The sequence below is a fragment of the Agelaius phoeniceus genome, chromosome 18 (assembly GCF_051311805.1).
Source record: "Agelaius phoeniceus isolate bAgePho1 chromosome 18, bAgePho1.hap1, whole genome shotgun sequence".
In the NCBI taxonomy this organism is placed as follows: Eukaryota; Metazoa; Chordata; class Aves; order Passeriformes; family Icteridae; genus Agelaius; species Agelaius phoeniceus.
The window spans coordinates 3,475,929-3,496,000 of NC_135282.1; the positions used below are offsets into that span (position 1 = coordinate 3,475,929).

Sequence of the window (20,072 nt, forward strand, 5' to 3'; positions counted from 1 at the left end):
TCTTCCCCTACTTATAAAACTCGATAATTTCACGATGACATCACCAGAAATGCTCTCCTTTTATTCCTCTTGCAGCCATCTGTGATGGTTTCCTCATGTGCCAAACACGCGAGCGGGTGCTGAGGGATGGGCAGGAGGACACAGCCACCCCATTACTCCTGTTTCATTTCTTTCCTTGGAAAGCAATCTTGTGCCTGCAGAGTTTCACTTGTTCCCTTCCCAAGGCATCTACAGAGCAACCAGCAGAGTTAGACGGGGAAAATGAAGGTAAAATAGAAGGACAAACTAAAGCTGAGCTTCACAGGGACTATGGAGGATCTGCTGTGGGGATCTTAGCCATGGAATAAACATCCAGCAGGTTTGCTCCTGCCAGCAAGGTGCTGGGGAGCACTGGGGCTGCTTCTCCTGTGCCAGGAATGAGGAGATTTGGGTGTTGGAAGAGGCAGAGTTGGGGAATTTGAGTCAGCTGAGGACACAGGTAGTGGTGGGTCTAACTGCCTTCAGTGCCTGCTTGCTGGGCAGTTTCTCAGCTTGAAGTCACCTTCTGATGGTCGGGGACAGGAGCACTCCTGCTCCACTCCTGCTCCACTCCTGGGCTCATCCATGTCCCCAGCACCAGTGGCGCTGGTTCTCACTCACGTGGTCCTCGCTGTTGTGCTGGGTGATAAAAGAGGTGACAACCTGCCATCACCTGTCCTCTTCACTGGTGGAGGTCTCTCCCTGTCCTGGAATGGAGGTGCTGGCTCCAGCTCAGCCAGCACTGTGTGTTTTGGGTGGTGATGGAGATCTCAGGTGCCAGGGAAGAGCTGGAGCTGCTGCTGCTCAGCTGCTGCCACTGCCAGCTGCGTTTGCTCGACTGACCAAACCCTCCTTTGTCTGTGGCAGAGGAGAGAAGCCTCAGCAGACCTGGATCTCCCCGAAAAGGAGAAGGAAATAAGGGCTAAAGTGGAGATCAGGCACCTGCAGACTAATTTCCATCATGAGGCCCACAAGAGGAAATTCTTCGATGCCGATATCTGGCGGCAAATGCAGGCTCAGGAGTGAGTACAGCTCTGCTTGGCTGCCTGGAGCTTGGGAAGTTCCTCCACGCCAAAGTCACAGATTTATGGACTCCCACAGGCAGGGACACCTTGCACTATCCCATGTTGCTCCAAGGCCTGTCCAGCCTGGCCTTGGACACCTCCAGGGATGGGACAGCTTCTCTGGGCACCCTGTGCCAGGGCCTCACCACTCTCTGAGCAAAGAATTTCTTCCTAACATCTGATCTCAATCTCTCTTCTTTTAGCTTAAATCCATTCCCTCTTGTCCTATCTCATCTGCCCATACAAAATATTGCTCCCTCTTTTTTGATAGCAATCAAGGGATTGCTATCCCTTTTTGATAAATAGATCTGGGGACCACAGAGCAGAGATGGGGAGGGGCAAGGAGCTGCCCTGGCAGATGGGATGTGCTAAATGTCATTTGTTGTTCCATTTTTGCAGAAAAGCAATAGCTGATCTGAAGCAAGAGCACAGACATGTGACATTAACGCTGAGCCAGATCTATTCACCGAGCAGTGTCCTGGTGGAAAGCAGAAATCGCATGAAGGTCCGAAGCCTCTTGCAGACCAGGATGCAGAATGATGCCCTGATCAAAGAAAGAAAAGCCCAGTTAGCTGACCTGGCCAAGCAGGTGAGAGCATCTGGACTGTTCCCTGCCTGAGCACAGCAGGGCAGAGTCACAGAGTGAGACCTGTGCCTGAAACTCCTCAGTGTAGAACGCATTTAATTCAGCCCTTGGAATATTCCTCCTGGCAAGTGACACATGACAGTGACAAATAGAACCAGGCTCCCGTTCAAGTCAGCAGCACTGACTGGAAAAGTGAGGTTGGACTCTCAACCTTGTCCCACTGGTCCCTGCACCAGTCCCTGTGTGGTGGCACACACCAGCCTGGGGGCACAAACATCCCTCTCCTTCTCCCTTCACTTCTTTTTATTCTCCTAAAAAAGAGGTAAAACAGGAACAGTGCTGTCTGAGGTGTGGCAAATACAGGAACAGCATCACCTGAGGGATGCCCCATCCCTTCTCCTGAGGATCTGGTTGGATTTGGGCAGGAGTGAGGTGGGAAGCCAAGGGAAACGTGGGCTGTGGAAGTGACAGTTCCCTTCAGCATTGTTCTCAGAGCCAGCTGCCCAAGCTGGACTCCAGGGAACATGCTGGGGTAGTTTGCCATTGCTGGAGGTGCTGCAGAGCTTTCCCAGCAGGGTTAGCTTTCTGTCAGGGATGATGATAACTCTGACCTGCCTGAGTCATCCCTCCCCCACCTGCCCCCTGCCTCACCATTCTCCAGCTGCTTCACTCTTCCATGCATTTATTTCCTCTGGAATCTCCCCACTTCTGGCAGAAGTTTTCCTCCACTCATTCCCAGGGAGGACTGCACAGATCCCTGCCTGGCCAGCACAATACCTCTACCACAGCCCCATCCTCATTGCCTCTTCCACTCTGCAAAGTGCTGCTGTGCCATGTTCAGCACCTGCTGGATCTCCCTCCAGAAACAGCTGCACTTCTTTCATGACACAAAAAACCCCCATTCCCAGTTACAGTTCATGTTTCTGCATGTGCAGGGTGGGATCCTTTGGGATTAAAGCTGCTCCTATAACTGAGAGCTCATTAATGACAGGGTTGCTGTAGTTCAGATCAACAGAGGGGATTTTCTTTGGCTCTGTGTCCTGACAAAAGTCCAGAATGTAGGGGTGGAGATTATACTTCCTGGTTTTTTTTTTCCCTGTGTGTGTGTGCAGGTTGTAGAGCTGGAAAAAAAGATAGTGAATCAAAGAGACACAAACTGGAGGGAGTTGGAAGCAAAGAGCCACAAACACCTGCAGAAGAAGATTGAGTTACTGGAGATGCGTCTGAGTCATGTAAGGAAACGTTTTGGAGACTTTTGGAGAACGTGTGTGGGGTCACACAGGGGCCTGGGACCTTTGTGGTCAGGACAAAGCTCAGTGGTGCAAATGTGTTTGGTTGACACAAGCTGCATGGAGCACCTGGCTTGTTCCCCTGGCCTGATCATTCCCAGAATATCTCAAAGGCTCCTTCAGGCTTGGTGACCCAAATGCAGCACTTGGGCTGTGCCAAGAGGCCTGAAGGTCTGCACCTGCTTTGTGATCAAACTGGGCTGCCTGGAGCCACCTTGTCTTGGACAAAGCCAGCTCCAGGTCTCTGTTGTGATCAACCTGGTCTTCTGTTGCCTTTCCTCTCTTGGGGAGGAGGACAGTGCAGGGCCAGCTTCAAATCTCTTGGGCTGTGTTTGACCCTGCCCTGGTCGAGGTCTTTAAGCAGCGACCTGAACCTCCCCAGTTCCCCACCAGTTCCAGAGCTTTTGCTTTGCTCTCCCCAGGTCACTGTGCGTTACAACACCATCATGACCAGGAACAACAAGCTCAGAGAGGAGACTGCCAGCCTGCAGATCCAGAAAGCCATTTATGACAACTGCTACTGGAAGCTGGAAAGAAGCCTGGCTCAGCAGAACAAACTGCTGGAGGCTGCTATCGAGCAAGCCACAGAGGACTATGAGCAGTGGTATGGGGCATTGTCAGCCCTCTGGGCACAACCTGGGGCTGCTGGGTGGTGCCAGTGATGAGTGTTCAAACACAGAGACCAGCTGAGGCTTCAGAGGGAGGATTCACCACTCCCATCTGGGTCTGGGTGCTAAGGGTTGGGTGCCTGGTCAGTATGGGGAGACTGGTACCTCCAGGGTGTTTAATTCCATCTGTCCCAGATGTTTCTTTGGATGGGATGGACAGCGCCACGGAGAAGCCAGTTTTTTCCGAGTCCCACCTGAGCTGGGTACTATGCCCAAGTACAAAACCTCACCAAAATCTGTGTTAGTGGCTGTGAATTCCCTCTGGACTGACTCCACTCCATCCAGATGAGATCTGGGAACGGGCACAGCACCACAGGGGCTTTGGCAGGCCTGGCCCTCCTGGGAGTGGCCAGGAGCACAGAGCCTTGTGCACACACAAGGTGTGAGAGCTGCTGTCCGTGTGCAGGATGGAGGATCTGGGGCGGATCTCGGACATCCGGGACGTGCGCTACAGGGAAACCATCCAGTACAACATCAGGCTGCTGGAGAGGAAGTGTGCCCTCCACCAGGAGACCAGGCTGAAGAACTTCTTCCTCAGCAAATGTGCAGACCTCTCTGTATTGAAGGAACAGGCCAAAGAGAGAGAAGGTAACAGAGGAGGATTTGTGGCACTGGGACCACAAACCCGAAATCTGCGGAGTTGATGGGGCTGGGCTGCTCGTGGTGGTTTATAGAACTGCACCCCAAAGGCAGAAAGCCTGCCCTGCCCACAACCTCCCCACCCAACCTTCACCCTACAAACAAAAAGGCTGAACAGTGATAATTGAGTGAGACCGAGTGTCTTGGGGTGCCCTCGGGACAGGGAGCTGCTCCTGTGTGCAACCATGGCTCCTTTTACCACAGAACAGGTTGGGTTGGAAAGGAGTCTTAAAACTCATCCAGTTCCACCCCCTCCATGGGCAGGGACACCTTTCACTATCCCAGGGTGCTCCCAGCCCCATCCAGCCTGGCTTTGGATGCTTCCAGGGATGGAGCAGCCACAGCTTCTCTGGCCACCCTATGCCAGGGCCTCACCACCCTCACAGGGAGGAATTTCTTCCTAAAATCTAATCTAATCTAATCTAATCTAATCTAACCTAATCTAATAATTCTGTCCTCCTGGGAGGGAATCCATGGTGTTTTCTCCATTCCAATGACATCCCTGCTTAGTTTCCTGGTGGAAGAGGCTCCCTCTGCCCCTCCAGCACTGCTCCCTCCTGCCCCAGCCCTGCACCAAACCCCACAGCACTGCAGGGAAGGCTCTGCAAAGGGCAACCACGGCTCTCTGTCTCTTTCTCAGCCTTTGAGGCAGCTGAGAGGGCCAAAAGGAGCCAAAAGGAGAGCTATGAGGTGGCCTACAAGCGCCTGCTGGAGCTGTCGGACGGAGACATCGATGATTTCTTGGAGGAGTTCCTTGAAAAGGACAGGAGATTCTTCATCCTCTTTAACTACGCCATTAGGCTGAACGTCAGGAATGAGGGTCTCAGGCAGAGGATCCAGGCGATCCAGGTCTGTTCCTGCCTTTTCCAGGCAGTGATTTTGGGGCAGGGTGGGTTTGTCCTCTCCCGAGTGTCCTTCATCACTGCCTGCATCCAGCCACACAGGGAGGATGAGGGGGATGCAAAGGAGCAGCCAAAGCCAAAACTCCGCTGTTTTCTTGGAGCTAAACGTGTCTCAATGCTGCCACCGTGTACCCAGCAAAAACACTGCAGGGTCCCGGGGAGCTGGGAGCATTTCCCGAGATTTCTGCATTTCCCTGGAGGTGTCCCTGCTCCCTGGGCTGTCCCCAGCCTCTGTCTGGCGGGTCAGGTGGGGTTCCATCGGTGCTCACCCCATGTGCTGGTGTTCCCATCCCACAGGATGATATGGAGGCCATCACAACGGAGAGGGAGCAGGCAGAGACAACCCAGACTCAGGTCCTGCAGGAGCTGGAGGTATGGTGTCCATGGGTTCCTTCTGGAAGAGCAGCACATCCCTGTGTGTCCCAGCACTTGTCTCAAGGAGTCTGGTCCTGTAAATGCTGCTCTGGCCAGTGGCTGGAGAGGTGTGGGGAGAAAAGGGTCCTGCAAAGGTTTTGCAGGGTGAGAGGGTGGCTGTGGGGCTCCTGCCAGCCCTGGGCCGGCATGGGCAGCTGGAGATACCTCTGGAACCCTTCAAGAACCCTCTGGACACAATCCTGTGTCCTGTGCTCTGGGATGACCCTGCCTGAGGAGAGGTTGGACCAGACCACCCATTGTGGTCCCTTCCAACCTGACCCATCCTGGCATCCTGTGATTCTCTCTCCAGACTGGAACTGGGCAGCACTGGGGTGGTGGGAACAGCGAGGGGTTGGTGGGACACCTTTGTGACACAAAGACCTTTGCTGGTAGGCAAAAATAGCAGAGACCACCGAGGAAGCCAACAAGTATGAGAACAAATACAAGGAGAGCAGCCAACTCCTGGGACAGATCCAGTCTCGCATTGAGACCCTCTTGAAGGCAATGGAGTGTGACACTACGAAGATCGTGAAGCCCCTTGGGGACAGCCTGGTGCCAGTTTTTGGTAGGTCAGGGCTGCCCATCTTCCTGTGCCACCACCCTGGGGAGTCCTGTGCACCACCCGCTCACACTGTGTTTAAATTGAGATTTTGTTTTCCCCTGTCCCATCAGTCATGCGTGCCCTATAGTGAATTTGCAATGCCAAATTCCCAGCAAATTTAGGAGCTAATTTGGATTTTTAAAATCCCAGTGGATCCCCAAAGCCTCACTGTGGCTCTGGGTGATGAAGTGCAATGGGGGTCGGCCTCTCCTCCCAGCTAGCCAGCAAGAGGACAAGGGGAATTGCACTAGGGGGAAGGTTCAGGTTGGATATTAGGAAAAATTTCTTCACTGAAATAGTGGTCAAGCATTGGAACAGACTTCCCAGGGAAGTGGTAGAGTCACCACCCTTAAAGTGCTCCAAAAATAGAGGGGATGTGTCACTTGGTGGTATGCTTTAACAGGCAGGGAATATTCAGTATTGGACTTGATGATTTTGGAGGTCTGTTCCAACATTGACGACTCTGTGATTTTATGATTCCATGACCCAGCCAGGGAGTCAGGCTGCCCTGAGGGAAGCCAGTGGATCCCCTGCTCTGCAGGCAGCCAGGGCTGGCTTTGGGCAGGGTCCTGCTGCAGGGACCCTGTGGGAGGGACACTGTGGCTCCTTCCCCCCAGGTCCCGTGGAGAACAAGGTCAAGGAGTTCCTGCTGAGGGAGTCCCTGCTGCGCTACACCTCCCTCGACCGCACCCAGCGCGCCCAGGCCTTCGTCAGCCCCCTCCGGGCAGCCTCCAACCTCCTCTGGACCACGGACAGGGCCAAGCTCTGCCCGCCCCCCCCAGACCTGGAGGAGACCACTGACCCCAAAACTGGTGAGCAGGGAGTGGGGAGAGAGGGGCCATGGCTGGGCAGCAGCCGCTCCCAATCCCCCGTGGCTGCCTGGCCCAGCCCTGCTGCCACATGTCCTCCCCAGAGCATCCCTTCCAGCCTGTCCTGCCCCACCGGGGGGTGTGAGGCCTGCAAAAGGGTGTATGAGGGGTGTGAGGCCTGTGAAAGGGTGTATTATGGGATGGCTGTTCTCTTGGGCAGTGGAAGAGCCGCTGGGCCGGGCTGAGCTGCGTGAGCTCGTTATCCAGACGCAGCAGGAGGAGGTGAGCAGGCCCCCCAGCACGGGCAAGAGGAGGAGGAGATTCACATCACACAGTGCATCAGGCTCCAGGAGCCCATCAGAGTCCAAGAGCCCACCAGGGAATTAAAGAAGCTGTTTCATTCTTGAGCTTCTGCATCCTGCACATCATTCCATCTTCCTTCTCTGGAAGGGGCCCAACACCTTTCACAGGCTTCAGAACCTCACCAGGTGATGTTTTGGCGTGGCTTCACCCACTGCTGACAGCACCTGCAGCCAGGGCGGGATCAGCTGCTCTAGCAGAGGGTGACATCCCTGTCACACAACCCAAGGCACTCCCCACAGCCAGAGATGGGGACCACGGTGCCAATCCTGCACCGTGCCCGAGGGCAGGGCCTGGCAGGTGGGGTGCAGGGAATGAGTGTGCTCGTGGGGTGTTCCCTGCTAAACTGGCAGAATCTGACAACTCTCTGCTGCCTAAAGGAAAGCTGAGCTCAGTGCTGGCCCTGGGACCAGGCGGGATGGGCACAGCCCAGTGTGGAACAGGCTGGTTTGGGGCTGGGAGTGGGAGTGGGAGGCAGAGGGACTCGAGGACACATGAGGGTGACGTGCAGTAGGTCGGGGGTGCTGAGGCCAGCAGGGTCTGGAAGGGTCTGAGGGCTCCCACACCGCACAAGCCCAAGCACTGCTCACACCAGCAGCTGGGTTTCCTCTTGCCAAAAGGCCTTTTAATGTGAATGCCATTCCCGTGCCAAATTCCCAGGCACATGCCTCTCCAGGGGAAGAGGAAAGGGAACCCCCGTGTGACCTAGGGAGAGGTGATCTTGCAGTGCCAGCCCCAGCCCTGAGCCTGGGCTAGTCCTTCTCTTCACCATGAGTGATGACATGGACCAGGTTCTTGTAGTCCAGGTTGCCAGACATGTCCGGAGGGAAGGCAGCGAACATCTGATCGATCTGCCAGGGAAGAGCCGTGACAAAAGGTGGCATGGGAGGGCTGGGAGGAGGGATGGGGTCTGTTGGGATAGAGGGAGGCTGGCAGAAGGTGGGGAGGAGATCATACCTCTTCCTGGGAAAACCTCTCCCCCTGCGTCATCAGCATTTCTTTGATGCTGCAAAAAGAGAGTGTGGTGAGCACTGGGCAGGTCCTTATGGGGACACCCCATCACTGCCTGCCCCAGGTACCCCTGCACTCACTAGGCAGATTTCAGGCCTTTCCCCTCTGGATCAAACACCTTGAATGCATTCAGGATTGTCTCCTCCGGGTCGGCACCTGCAGGTGACAAAGCCACGGCCGTTGGAGATGGTAAAGGAGGAAACCAACGGCAACCTCCGGCTTCTCCCAGCCTCGGGGGAAAAATGGGGGGCAGACTGGAAAGTGGGGCCCCTGCAGGAATGCTGGCCCTGCAGCTGGAGACCTGAGTGAAGCTGGTGGCACGTAGAGGAGCAGCCATAGGGTGGTGGTGTGAGCACAGAGCAGGCGCTGTCACCACCGCTCTGGCATCCGGCATTTATCTAATCTTGGGGGTATTTATAGAGCTCCAGGCACAGCCCTTGGGGCCCTGCAGCCTCTTGGAGATCTGCATTCCTTGGGTTAAATATGTGACTCAGGGTGCAGCCAGATGGGGTGATGGGTCAGAGTCTGCCTGTAGGCAGGGGGGCCACTGTTGGCACTGCTGGTGTCAGCAGGCTCAGAGGCGCTCCAGGAGCTGTCCCCTCTTCCTATGGGACAGCAGCAGCAGCAGCAGCACCAGCACAGCCATTTGGGTTTTGTAAATGCCTGGGGAAACTGAGGCACAGAGACCATCTCACACCCCCCAACAGTTTGGGGAGTCGTGGGATAAGATCTGGATCTCTGGACCTAGGGGTGCAAATCAGGTATTGGTATTGCAAATCAGCAGGAGTTTTGGGGCCAGTGAGCACTCCCAGCTGCCCAGGTGCCCTCTCACCCTTGAGCTTCTCCCCAAACATGGTGAGGAACACGGTGAAGTTGATCGGGCCCGGTGCCTCCTTTATCATCTCATCGATCTCCTCGTTCTTCACATTCAGGCGCCCTGGGGAGAGCAGCTATGGGTCAGTCATGGATCCGAGTCCTGCTCTGCGTGTTGGGGGCTAAAAATACACACCACAGAACCCTTTCGTGGGGGATTTTCCCCCACTGAAGGGAAATAGCACATTCCTGGGGAGCCACCTCTGACAAGGAATGGAGGTAGCAGCAGTGAGGTGAGAGAATTATCTCCAGCTCTGGCTTCTCAGGCTCCAGGGTCACAGAAAAGGATGAAAGCACTGAGCTGTGCTGCTTCCTTGCCTCACTGCCCCATGGATCAGCCTCTTTTAGCCCTCCCTGGAATATGTGGGCCAAGACCAGCAGCACTGGGGTTCTCCCTGTCCCCCAGCACCAAAAGCAAACAGGATTGAACACCTACGATCCTTTCTCCCGAGGCTGGGTTGTCCTTGGAGCTCCATTGCTGATTCATGCTGACCTCTGATGGCAGAGCCAAGCCTGCAGAGTCACAGCCTCCCACAAATCCCCTAAATCCCCTTAATGCCCACATGCCCTGGGATGCCGTGGGATGGGCACAGCCAGGTGCTCCTAAGCATGGGAAAGGCAGGGAGTGCTGGGCTGTGTAATCCAGGAGTGGCTCCAGTGCCAAGGGGATGAACTGGGAAAGGCAGGGAGTGCTGGGCTGTGTAATCCAGGAGTGGCTCCAGTGCCAAGGGGATGAACCAGCGCTGCTGTGGGAGCTGCTCCAGGTCACCCACGAGGGATCTCCCCGGCTGGCAGCCTTGGGTTGGGATCAGGAGGATTTTGGCAAAACGGGAGATCAGGTGAATGACAGGGGCTTGGTTAAATGCCCCACCCTGCCTTGTTTCTCAGTTCACAGGTCTGGTGTTGGCAAAGCTGGGGAGGGGAGGGGAGCTGCCAAAGCTGGGCTCACCAAGGGCAGCAAAGGTGTCTCTCAGATCTGCCTTGTCGATGAAGCCGTCCCGGTTCTGATCCATGATGGTGAAGGCCTGGAAGCACAGGAGCAGGGCAGGGAGCACAGGGAAAGGGACAATTGTCAGCCTTTGCAAAGGCTTCAGCACCTTTCTCCTTCTCCTTTCAGCTTGGATGGGATAAGGGCATTTTGAATCCTCACAGGATGGGCTCTGGGGGGTCTCACTCACCCTAATCCCTCACAGCACCTTGGGGTCATGGCAACCCAAACCCCAGAGTTGTACAAACCCTTTCCTTGGCCAAATCCCTCTCACTCCAGTAGGACACCAGGCAGAGAGGCCAGCCTGGGCCACCAGCTCCTCCCACTGGGGCCAGTTATCCCTGGAACTGGGATCTGCACAGGACCACGTGCCTGCCATGCAGGGGTTGAGAGCTCCTGGCCAGGCAGGTGGCAGGAGCTGGGAGATGTGCCCCAGCTCCCTTGGATGTGCTGAGGGAATCCTCTGAGGCAATCTGCCTCCTGAGAGCTTGGAGGCTTTGCCAGATTTAACGGTGTCGCTGAGTTGCTATTCTCACTTTTAAAATAAAACGACCCAAAACCAGGCCTGCTGCCTCCTGGTGTGAGCCAGCTGTCACTTGAGAGCACCAAGGAAAGAGCTGAAGGTCACATCACACCCAGGACCCCCAGCCCTTCCCACCAAACCCACCTACCTCTTTGAATTCCTGGATCTGGGCCTGCTCGAACATGGAGAAGACATTGGAATTGGCACCCTCAATCCTCTTCTTGGCTTTCTTGGGTGCCTGCAGGAGTCCAGGTATGCACCATGAGCTCACTGGCTTTTTATGGGGTGAGATTAAAGCGTGGAAGTGCCCTGTTCTTACTCATGACTCCCTGGTGGGAGCTCTGGGCTGGGGTTCTCTTTCCTGGGGACTTGGTGGTTTCTCCCTGCAGCTCTGGGATACTGAGGGGCATTAAGATTCCTGCTTAAATTTCAGCTCCTGGCGAATTTAGCCAAATAGATCCAAGGAAAGATGAGGAGGGAAATCACTTCTCCCACAGGCAGGTAAGAGGGTCAGCTCTGGGGTGAGATATCCCCTTTGGAACCCTGGTTTTGGGAGCACTGCTGAGGTTGCACATAAGGGCTGTGGTTGGTTGGTGCTTCTTTACCCTGCTGTGCAGATATTAAAATATGGCTTAATTAAAAATCTGCCTCCTCCTGCACTGAGGCTTGGAACAGTCAGAAATGGGTCAATGTGTGTTCTAAAGAGGACTGAAGAGCCCCTCACTGTCCCACCCAGCCCATTATCCCTCATTCCAGTGCCTGCTCCTGCAGCTGTTTCCCCTCATGGGGGTCTGTCAGGAGGAGGATTTTGGGGGCACAGAACAGCCCTTCCTCTCACTGCACCAAGGAAGGGAAAAGAGAAAAATGGCATTTGGAGCCTAAAGCCATCTGCCCTCCTTTGAAAGCTCTGCTAGCATGGGGGACACCTCTCTGTTCCCTGTGAGATTCTGCTGATCCACCCAGATGCTCCCCAGTTTTCTCTCCCTCTTTCCAAGGCAGACAAGACCCTTGGCCCTCAACTCCTTGTTGCCTCCTTTGCCCCCTGCCCATTAAAGCTACTCCGGTGAAAAATCAAATTAATTTTCTCTCTTGCTCTCTCAGTACTCACCATGGCTCTGCTCAGCTGCCGATGTCACCGTGAGGGGTGTCCCAGAGGCACTCCCTCCCTCCCCCCGGCTGGAACAATAAATACACCCCCCTCGGGGTTAAAAATAGCCCCATGCCCACTTTTGGCTGTAATAGGTAATTTGGCCGCCCCCAACCCTGTTGTCTCTGCCTTTCTCTGTCCCTCTCTCTCTCTAATCTTGTTGTTGTCACCGGCTGACGTGACATGTGAGCCCGGCAGGGTTTCAAGGTTAACCAAGCTCCGGTGGCCCCCAGCTCCCACACCGGGGATGCTTGGGGACAATCCCACCTGCCTTTGTCACTCGGGCTGGCGCCGGGCTTGTCCCCTCCGCTGGGAGGGGTTGGCCCCAGGGGACCCCCTGCTAGAATCCCCCAAGCTTTGGGACACGGATGTTTCTCCTCGGTGCTTCCAGGCGGTTTTGGGAGCCCCATCGTGCTCGGCTCCGGCTCCCAGCCCGTGGATCGCCTCCCTTGGGATGCTCCCGGAGCAGCAGCGGCTCCCCGGTCACCCGGCCCGTGGCCGAGCGGGGACATCCCCGGAGCTGCCGCCCCATCCCAGAGGCGGATGCAGAGCCGGGCGGGCACCAAGAGCTCCTCTCTCATGTGTCACCCCCACCGAAGCACCTGTCACCCACTTAAGCCGAGCATTTGCTCGCCCCGGTCCCGTGGGACACGCAGATTTAACCCTCCCGATTCCGGGCTCTGTCCCGGGGACACATCCTGCAGGGATGACGCTCGCACTGCCCGGGCTCTGGCTCGGCAGAAAGAGCCGAGGAACCCACGGGCATCAATCCCACAAAACCTCTGATATGTCTGCTAGCAGGACTTGTGGCTGCCGGGACCGGGCGGTTCCCTTTTGTCTTCAGCCCGTTCATTTCATGCCCGCTCCCTCCCGCCTTGCCCGGGATGAGGCTGGGGGAGGATTCGCGCTGGGGTGGGAATGGTGCTGCCAGCCCCAAGGATGCCCGGCAGCGCCCCAAGCTCATGGCCATGACCCGGTGGCCGTGCGGGCTGCTGGCCTCGCTGCCCGCCTTTGTCCCCTCCGCACGCCCAGGAGCGCGGTGGGCGAGCAGGGAGGGCCGGGAACAAAAGGCATTGTGAAACCAGATCCCTGGAACTCCGGGCTCTGCCCAGACGCTGCCCTTGCTCTCCCGGAGGTCACAAATATCGTGTTTAATCCCTGGCACTCGCCCGCCCGGCTGCCACCGCCGTGCCAGCGAGGATGGCGTTACGGGGAGGATTGCGGGAGGCAATTCCAGGAGATTTCAGTGGGGAAAGCGTGTAGGGAAAACTGCTGGGGAGGAGGAAAACTCCTGATCCGGGAATGACCATCTCGCCTGGATGGAGCTGCAGCTCAGGGAAGGGATTTCAGGATGTGTTTTGGGGTCTGTGTGAGCAAAAAGGGCAGGAGAAAGAGCCGCGGGGGCAGAGCTGGGGCCAGGACAAGCCCCGGGCACAGCCGGGGATGAGCGGGATCAATCTCGGCACGGACGCTCCCTCGTCCTGCCAAGTTCAGCTGGATTCATCGTCCAGCCGAGCCCAATTACCTTAATTTGTGGCATTAAGGAAAAATCCATAAGCATCAGGGAAGTGATGTGTGGTGGTTTCACAGGACTGGCCATGGCTCTGCCCGTTCCCATCCCCGGCTCCGTGTCCGTGCTGGGCGCAGCACAGCAGGAAACCCTGGAGCTGTGGAGGCCTCCCAGAATGTTATTTTTTTCAGGAACAACCATTTTTACCCACCCAGCCTGAAAGAAACCAGACCTGTGTCTCTCCCTGGTGTTGGCCAGGTTGTGGCTGGGGGCTTTGAAGGGTCGGGGTGCAGAGGGTGGCACAGAAATCCGGGATGGGAACGGGGTGCAGATGGCTGCCAGGGTTTCTGCTGTGATTTGTAGGGCGTTGCATCTGCTCCACTGCTCACTTCTTGCTGTCAGCTGAAATCCTCTGTGCTGCACGGGCCAGATCCTGCTCTCCCCTGAGGATCCTGGTCCAGCCTGCAGATGGAAGCGCCTCCAGGCACATCACATCCTTCTCCTCCTCTGGATACTGGGGGGCTTGTCGGCCCCCAGGAAAACCTGAGTGCTTTGAATGTGTCTGTATGCACAAACCTGCCTCTGGAGCCCTGTAGTGAACAAAAGAGCTGTGGGAAGTGGCTGCAGCCTGTGAATGGATGTCAAGGAATAACACACGGATCTGTGCCACGGCAAAATCAAGCATCGTCCCTTCTTATCTGCGAAAGAGCCTGTGTTTTACATGAAAAAGCCTTTCTAATTAATAGGCCAGCCCCTCTTGAGCTCGATAAAAAATGGAGTCAAAAGGATTTGATTAACCCCTGCTCTGTGCCGGGCGCCGGCTCTGCCTGAGCCAGACCTGCCCGGGGCTGATAACGGCTCCGTGTCCCGGGAATCCCGGCAGCATCCCGGCACCGCCGGGCCTGAGCACCCTCAGAACCCGTCTGGGGGTGTCCAGACCCAGGCACAGCCCCCTCGGAGGGCTGGGATGCTCCCGAGCCGGCTCGTGCTGTGCCTGCTCCTTCTGAATACCCTCTGCTCCAGCCGGTGTTTTTTTCTGTGCTCAGACACATTTGACTAAACTAATACATATGTATACACCCCGGGACGTTCCCATCCAAACCAATGTAAATTACCTCTGACCAATACATTTTCCCAGGAAATCAATGCATTTTAACACTGGATAATATTTATGAAATTGAATTCTTTTTTTTTTATTGAAGCTAATGCAATTCCCTTCTGTTTTATGCATTTTTATTAAACTAATGCATTTTAAATTAAACTGTTGTATATTAACTACAATGGCTGTGGGTACTTACAGTAAAGTAATATATGTTTGCTGAAATCAATACATATTCCAAACCTGGGAATTTCCAGTTAACAAGGCTATATCAAATATAACAAATGCATGTACCTGCTTAATTTGATGCTTATATACAACTGGCTGCTATATTTGTTTATTGGTAATGATTATTTTAAAGGGGGAAAGCATATTAAAGGTGGAAAGACAGATTCCTGCCGGGAGCTGCTGTTGGAAGCTGCCAGAGGTGGTCACCCCATCCCTGACGCTTGAATTGGGGAGTGTGGGGGTTCTGGTGCTGGCTGAAATTCATCTCCTCTGGCACAGACTGGTTTCTGCGCCCTCCATCACACCCCTGCAGCTCAGTTCCCGTTGTGTGAGGTTTTGGGAACATCCTTCCCTTGCCCACCACATCCCCTTCAGCTCCTTTCTACCAGCAGCATCCTCAGCAGCTTTCAGGGGGTTTTACCCCTCTCCCCTCGGTGTTCAGAAGGTTTCCACGTGTAGCAGCTTATTCCGGGCAGATTCGATGCCGCAGCTTTGCCTGACTCAGCTCCGTTTCTCCTTGGAAAGTTCCAGCACCGTATGGCCGGGAGGGTTTGCCCAGCTCAGGAATTTGGGCAAGAGCCGCCACCTGCCTGACAGAGCCGGGGAGCGGCTGGCCCGAGGATGGGGACCAGGACAGACAATTCCTGAGCTCTGGCGTGTCCCGGGGCTGTGTCCCGCCCCGAGAACAGGATGCGGCATTGACAGGAAAGCCATAAATAGCAGCGTTATCCGCCGTGAGCGCGCCAGCGGCGCCGGGGCTGAGATAATTTGGGCGAAGCAATAAAAGAGGAAAATTAATTAAAGAGCATGCGCTAATTGTAGGGGAAATGTGCGTGCAATGAGTAGCCGAGGCAGAAAGGCGGCCGGTGGAGGAGCCCGGGCACCCTCCCCGCACATCCCGGGGGACAGCGAGGGCTGAGGCCGGGCACAGCTGGGCGATGTCCCACGGGCAGCGCGGGGAGCCAAGGGGTGCTGCCTACCCCCGAGGTGCCTCACCCTGCACTCCTGTGCCCCCCTTGTCCCTTTGCGTCCCCTCACCGTGGCCGGCCGTGTCCCCCCGTGTCCCCCCCATGTCCCCGTGTCCCCCCTCGTGTCCCCGACCCGGCCGGCGGTGGACGCGCTGCAGCTCCCGCGGTGGCCACCAGGTGGCGACGTTGTAGCGGGCGCTGCCCGGTCCCGGCGGGAGAGGGAGAGGAGAGGGATGGGAAAAGGGATTGGGGAAAGGGATTGGGAAAAGGGATTGGGAAAGGGATTGGGAAAGGGATTGAGGAAAGGGATGGGGAAAGGGATTGGGAAAGGGATGGGGAAAGGGATTGGGGAAAGGGATGGGGAAAGGGATTGGGAAAGGGATTGGGGAAAAGGGATTGGGGAAAGGGGCTTCTGGGACCCCAGGACCAAACCTGCTGGGGGACAGCTGACAGGGACTGCACAGGGATGGGGACAGAGCTCTGCAGGAGCTGTCAGGGTGTCCACAAGGGATGTGCCCAGGGCTGCAGCTGGGCAGAGCTCCTGGCCAGCCCCAGGGCCTCACACATCTCTGCTTCCTCTGGTGGCACTGCTGTCCCATGGTGAGGCTCCCGGTGTCCCTCTGCCCATCCTTGGGACCGAGCAAGCTCCCAGTCAGCACTGGGTCACCATCAGGCTGGTCACCATCAGCACTGGTCACTATCAGTAGCTCTCTCTGCCAGCATCACCCCTCGGCTGCTTCATGGGGCCAGCTCACTGCACAAAGCAGTTACGTGGATCACAAACAGGCAGCAAGGCAGGAATAAATTAATGCCTGGAATGGGAGTGTGCTGAAATCCTTTTTTTTCCCCTTTTTTTTTTTTTTTTTTTTTTTTTTTTTTTTTTTTTTTTGTTAAAGTACACAGAAAAGCCCCTTCCGTGTTTTAATTAAAAGCCTTTCAGGAGAGGAGGCAAGGGGCTGCCATTTACAACGGGCTATTGTCAGGCACACAAAGCAAACGGGGCTGGAGACAAACTGATTTATTAACCTGCACCTCACAGAGCTCCCAGGGCGGGGTGAGCCCTCTGTGGAGGGGGGGGTGGCAGCTCTGGGGTCCCCCTGCTCCCCCCAGGGTGCTGCAGGGCCATGGGGCAGCCCCCGAGGGGACACAGGGGACACAGGGGACACGGCTGGTTTGTGCCACCCCGCAGCTCTCCGTCCCTCCAGGTGGCACAGGGTGCAGTCCCTCTCCTCTTCCTCACTGCTCCCATTGATTTATTAATGATTTGGCCAAACAGGAACATTCCTCCAAAGCCCACAATTTAATTTGCTCACCAAAGATGCCAAGTTAGTTTTATTCCTGATTTATGAGCAGGCTCCTGCGTTCCCTGGGCAGCAGAGCAGGGCAGTGATTTATGGGGGTGAGATCAGCTTTGTGGGTGCAGGGAGAAGGTCCCTGCCTGGGACCTGTCCTGGTGGTGTCCAACAGCAGCTCCCAGGAGCACCTGGACCATGAACAGACTGGGCAGTCCCTGCTGCTGGCACGGGGAGGAACCAGCTGTGCTCCAGCAAAGACCACTCATCCCACCTGGGACCCATCCCTGAGCAAACCTCCCTTGGCCCTGAGGGGGGAATGGAAATGAATTCCCACTGGGATCTCCCCTTGCAGGGCCTCTGCTCCCACCCCCAGCCTCATTCAGGTGAAGCATCTTCCTGGCACCACCAGCAGCCCCAATCTCATTACAAATCTCAATGACTCCCAGTAGTTTCCACTCCCTGATTTTTATGATTTGGGGGATAAGGGAATCTATTTTTGGCACTTGGGTCTCACCAGTACAAAGTTGGAGGCTTTGACCCGTGTGCCCTCAAGCAGGAGCAGCACCTGGGCACTCATGTTTGGGGTCTCAGAGCATCTGTGGAATTTGCTGTTGATGCCACCAGGGTTGGGATTTCAGCTCTCTCAGCATTTTCATCTGGGGTTCCCCAGTTCCAGGCGAGGTGTTTGCTGCAGGACCAGAAGAAGGGTTTGCCCCTTTTCCAGCCAGCTCTGAAGGCAGGGAAGATGCTGGTGCAGGGCTCACAGGAACATCCAGGCTCTCTCTCACACAAACTGCCTCGACTCCTGCAAATCTTTCTTTGAACTTTGATTTTCTGTTCACTTGTTCTTCTGCCTGAGGCGTTTTGCAATTGTGGGATTGTGAGCGGCTCCAAGTTTCTCTGAGTGGAAGAGATGAGAAGAACAAGATCATTTCCTGGCTGTTTGTGCTACAGTGTGGGGCCAAGGTCACTTTGTGTGTCTGCCTCACCCTTCTGGACAATTCTCCTGGCCCAGGAGCAGACCTGTCCCTGTGAGAATTGGAAGCATCTGCAGGGCAGGCTGCAGTTTGAAGAGTGTCCCTTTTCTTCAGTGTCTTCTGAACTCAAACTCTGCTTTTTGGTGGAATCCCAAGAGCCCAGCAGCAGGGTGATAGCTGGGCAGTGAGGGGCTGCTTCCTCCCCAGCTTTGTGCAGAGAGAGGCCCCAGCAGGGCAAGATTTGCTGCAGTTTTAGGAGCAGTGAAGGACTCCAAGTGACCACTGCAGGAGCACTGGTGGCTTTGCTGGTGTCCATGCTGCCCCATCTCCCTCCAGCCCTTCTGGGAGCACAGGGATCCACCTCAGCCCAGAGGAGACATTGCAGCGTGTTTGGTTTTAAAAAACAAGTCTATAAATTAAGACAGTATAAAGTCATAAAAGCTCGGACAATTTATTAGACAATATGGAGAAAAGACAGATTTACATGGCTTGATACAAACAAAACTCAACTCCAGCTCCAGAGCCGTGAAAAGCAGCCTGGTCATTTAGTCCAGCTGCCTTTGGGAATGTCGTGGTGCTCAGTCAGAGTATCCAGCTGCCTGTTGAACTCCTCCACTCGCTGCTTGTGGGTTTTTGATGCTTTCTTCAGGATCTGCTTCATTTGCCGCTTCTCCTCCATCTTCTCAAAGGCCACCTGTGCCAGGGTCCACCTGTCCAGCCCGTGCTGCTTCTTCTCCTCCTCTTCCTCCTCTTCCTCCTCCTGCTGCTTCTTGCTGCTCACAATCTGCTCCAGAATCTGGGCCTTGTCTTTTGCCTTCTTCCTCCTCTCACTGGCCCCAGGGCCCTGGCGCTGCCCTTTGGCTGCAGCAGAGTGCGGTGCACGGCCTCGTAACCTGCCAGGGACTCGCAAAAAGCCGCTTGCACACCACAAGAAGAGCCCTCCAGCTGGGGCTGCAGCCTTCCCTCCACACTAGGAAAAACCCCACACCTTCCAGGGATTCCTCCAGGGATCCCTCTGGAGTCCCCCTGGCAGTCTGGGGAATGCTCACCCCTCCTGGGGACTTTGGTGGGAAGGATGGAAGGCAGCTCTCCATCTGGAATCTGTCTGCCCTGGGCAAGGCAGGCTTGCCAATCCCACCCTTCTTGCTGACCAAAAAATGACGAAGAAGTCCGAGGAGGCTGGAAGTCCCAAAAGCTGCTGTGGATGAAGACCAGAGATCTCTGAAGCCAGGTGGTGGAACTTGTGTTTTATTGCAAAGGGTGTGGGGGCACTCCCCTGCTTGGAGCTGCCAGCCACAGCTTGGAGCAGGCCCGGGAGAAGTAGAGAGTGGGAAAGAGAAAGAAGGTGAGAGGGGGGTAAAGAGAAAATGAGAGAGCAAGGAAGAGTAAAGAGAGCGAGGTTCCCGTTACAATACCATAAATCTTCTTCCGTGCTGAATATTCTAATTTTCACTAACTAATCTAGTACAAGATACAAATCCCATAGCATTTACATACAGCCTATAAGAATCATTACATTACCATACTGTGCTACATTTTAAACCCTAAAAACTCCTCTTTGGGCCCCTTCTGCCAAGCTGGCAGGGTCTGCTCTGACCCTTAGACCAGCCTGCATGCAGAGGGTATTGTTTCATCAAAAGGGGATTACTTTCAGCCAGCCACACCATTGTTTTCCAGTTGTTTAGTAACTAAGGTATCTCAAAGTTTGTTTTTATTTCAATCCTGCTTATAGTTCCCATATTCTCAAAATCTTTTGCCAGGCAATGATATTTATATGGCTTTCCTGTTTCATCTTCCCCAACAGCGCAGTCCGGCTGGCTGTGGACCCCAGCCCACACACGGACAAAGGCAAAAGACCAGAACTCTCTTCTCCACCTGGGGAACAACGTCCCACGTTTACTCCCGAGGTGGGAACGACGCGTCGCCTGATGGCGGGAAACTTTTAACCCGGGGGAGTGGAGGGCGGGGCTAGAGGAGCACAGCCAATGGGACAGCAGGGAGGCGGGGCGAGGGGCGGGGTCACGCTGGGAGAGACCACCACGCTGAAATTTGGAGGGGGGGAGAAAGGGGAAGACCATGTGGCGATAGGATACAAATAATGTG

At 55.3% G+C, this 20,072-nt stretch overlaps 2 protein-coding genes and 1 pseudogene across 2 annotated transcripts; 1 reads left to right on the forward strand and 2 right to left on the reverse strand.

Annotated features, from left to right (window-relative positions):
- The first annotated feature begins 261 nt into the window (after window positions 1-261).
- Window positions 262-7,377, forward strand: CCDC63 (coiled-coil domain containing 63). Its single transcript, XM_054646015.2, has 11 exons — window positions 262-267; window positions 886-1,040; window positions 1,482-1,671; window positions 2,781-2,900; window positions 3,380-3,561; window positions 4,032-4,213; window positions 4,905-5,113; window positions 5,464-5,538; window positions 5,974-6,145; window positions 6,799-6,993; window positions 7,211-7,377. The coding sequence occupies exons 1-11, from the start codon at window positions 262-264 to the stop codon at window positions 7,375-7,377; spliced, it is 1,653 nt and encodes a 550-aa protein (XP_054501990.1).
- Window positions 7,378-8,054: 677 nt separating this feature from the next.
- MYL2 (myosin light chain 2) lies at window positions 8,055-11,966 on the reverse strand. The gene is given in 8 exon segments (XM_054645885.2): window positions 8,055-8,201; window positions 8,308-8,356; window positions 8,442-8,517; window positions 9,194-9,298; window positions 10,184-10,259; window positions 10,894-10,983; window positions 11,854-11,912; window positions 11,915-11,966. Coding segments are annotated over 8 exon segments (606 nt in total). The 3' UTR covers window positions 8,055-8,102.
- Window positions 11,967-18,462: 6,496 nt separating this feature from the next.
- Window positions 18,463-20,047, reverse strand: LOC129128612 (protein FAM32A-like pseudogene; annotated as a pseudogene).
- Between the last annotated feature and the right edge of the window lie 25 nt (window positions 20,048-20,072).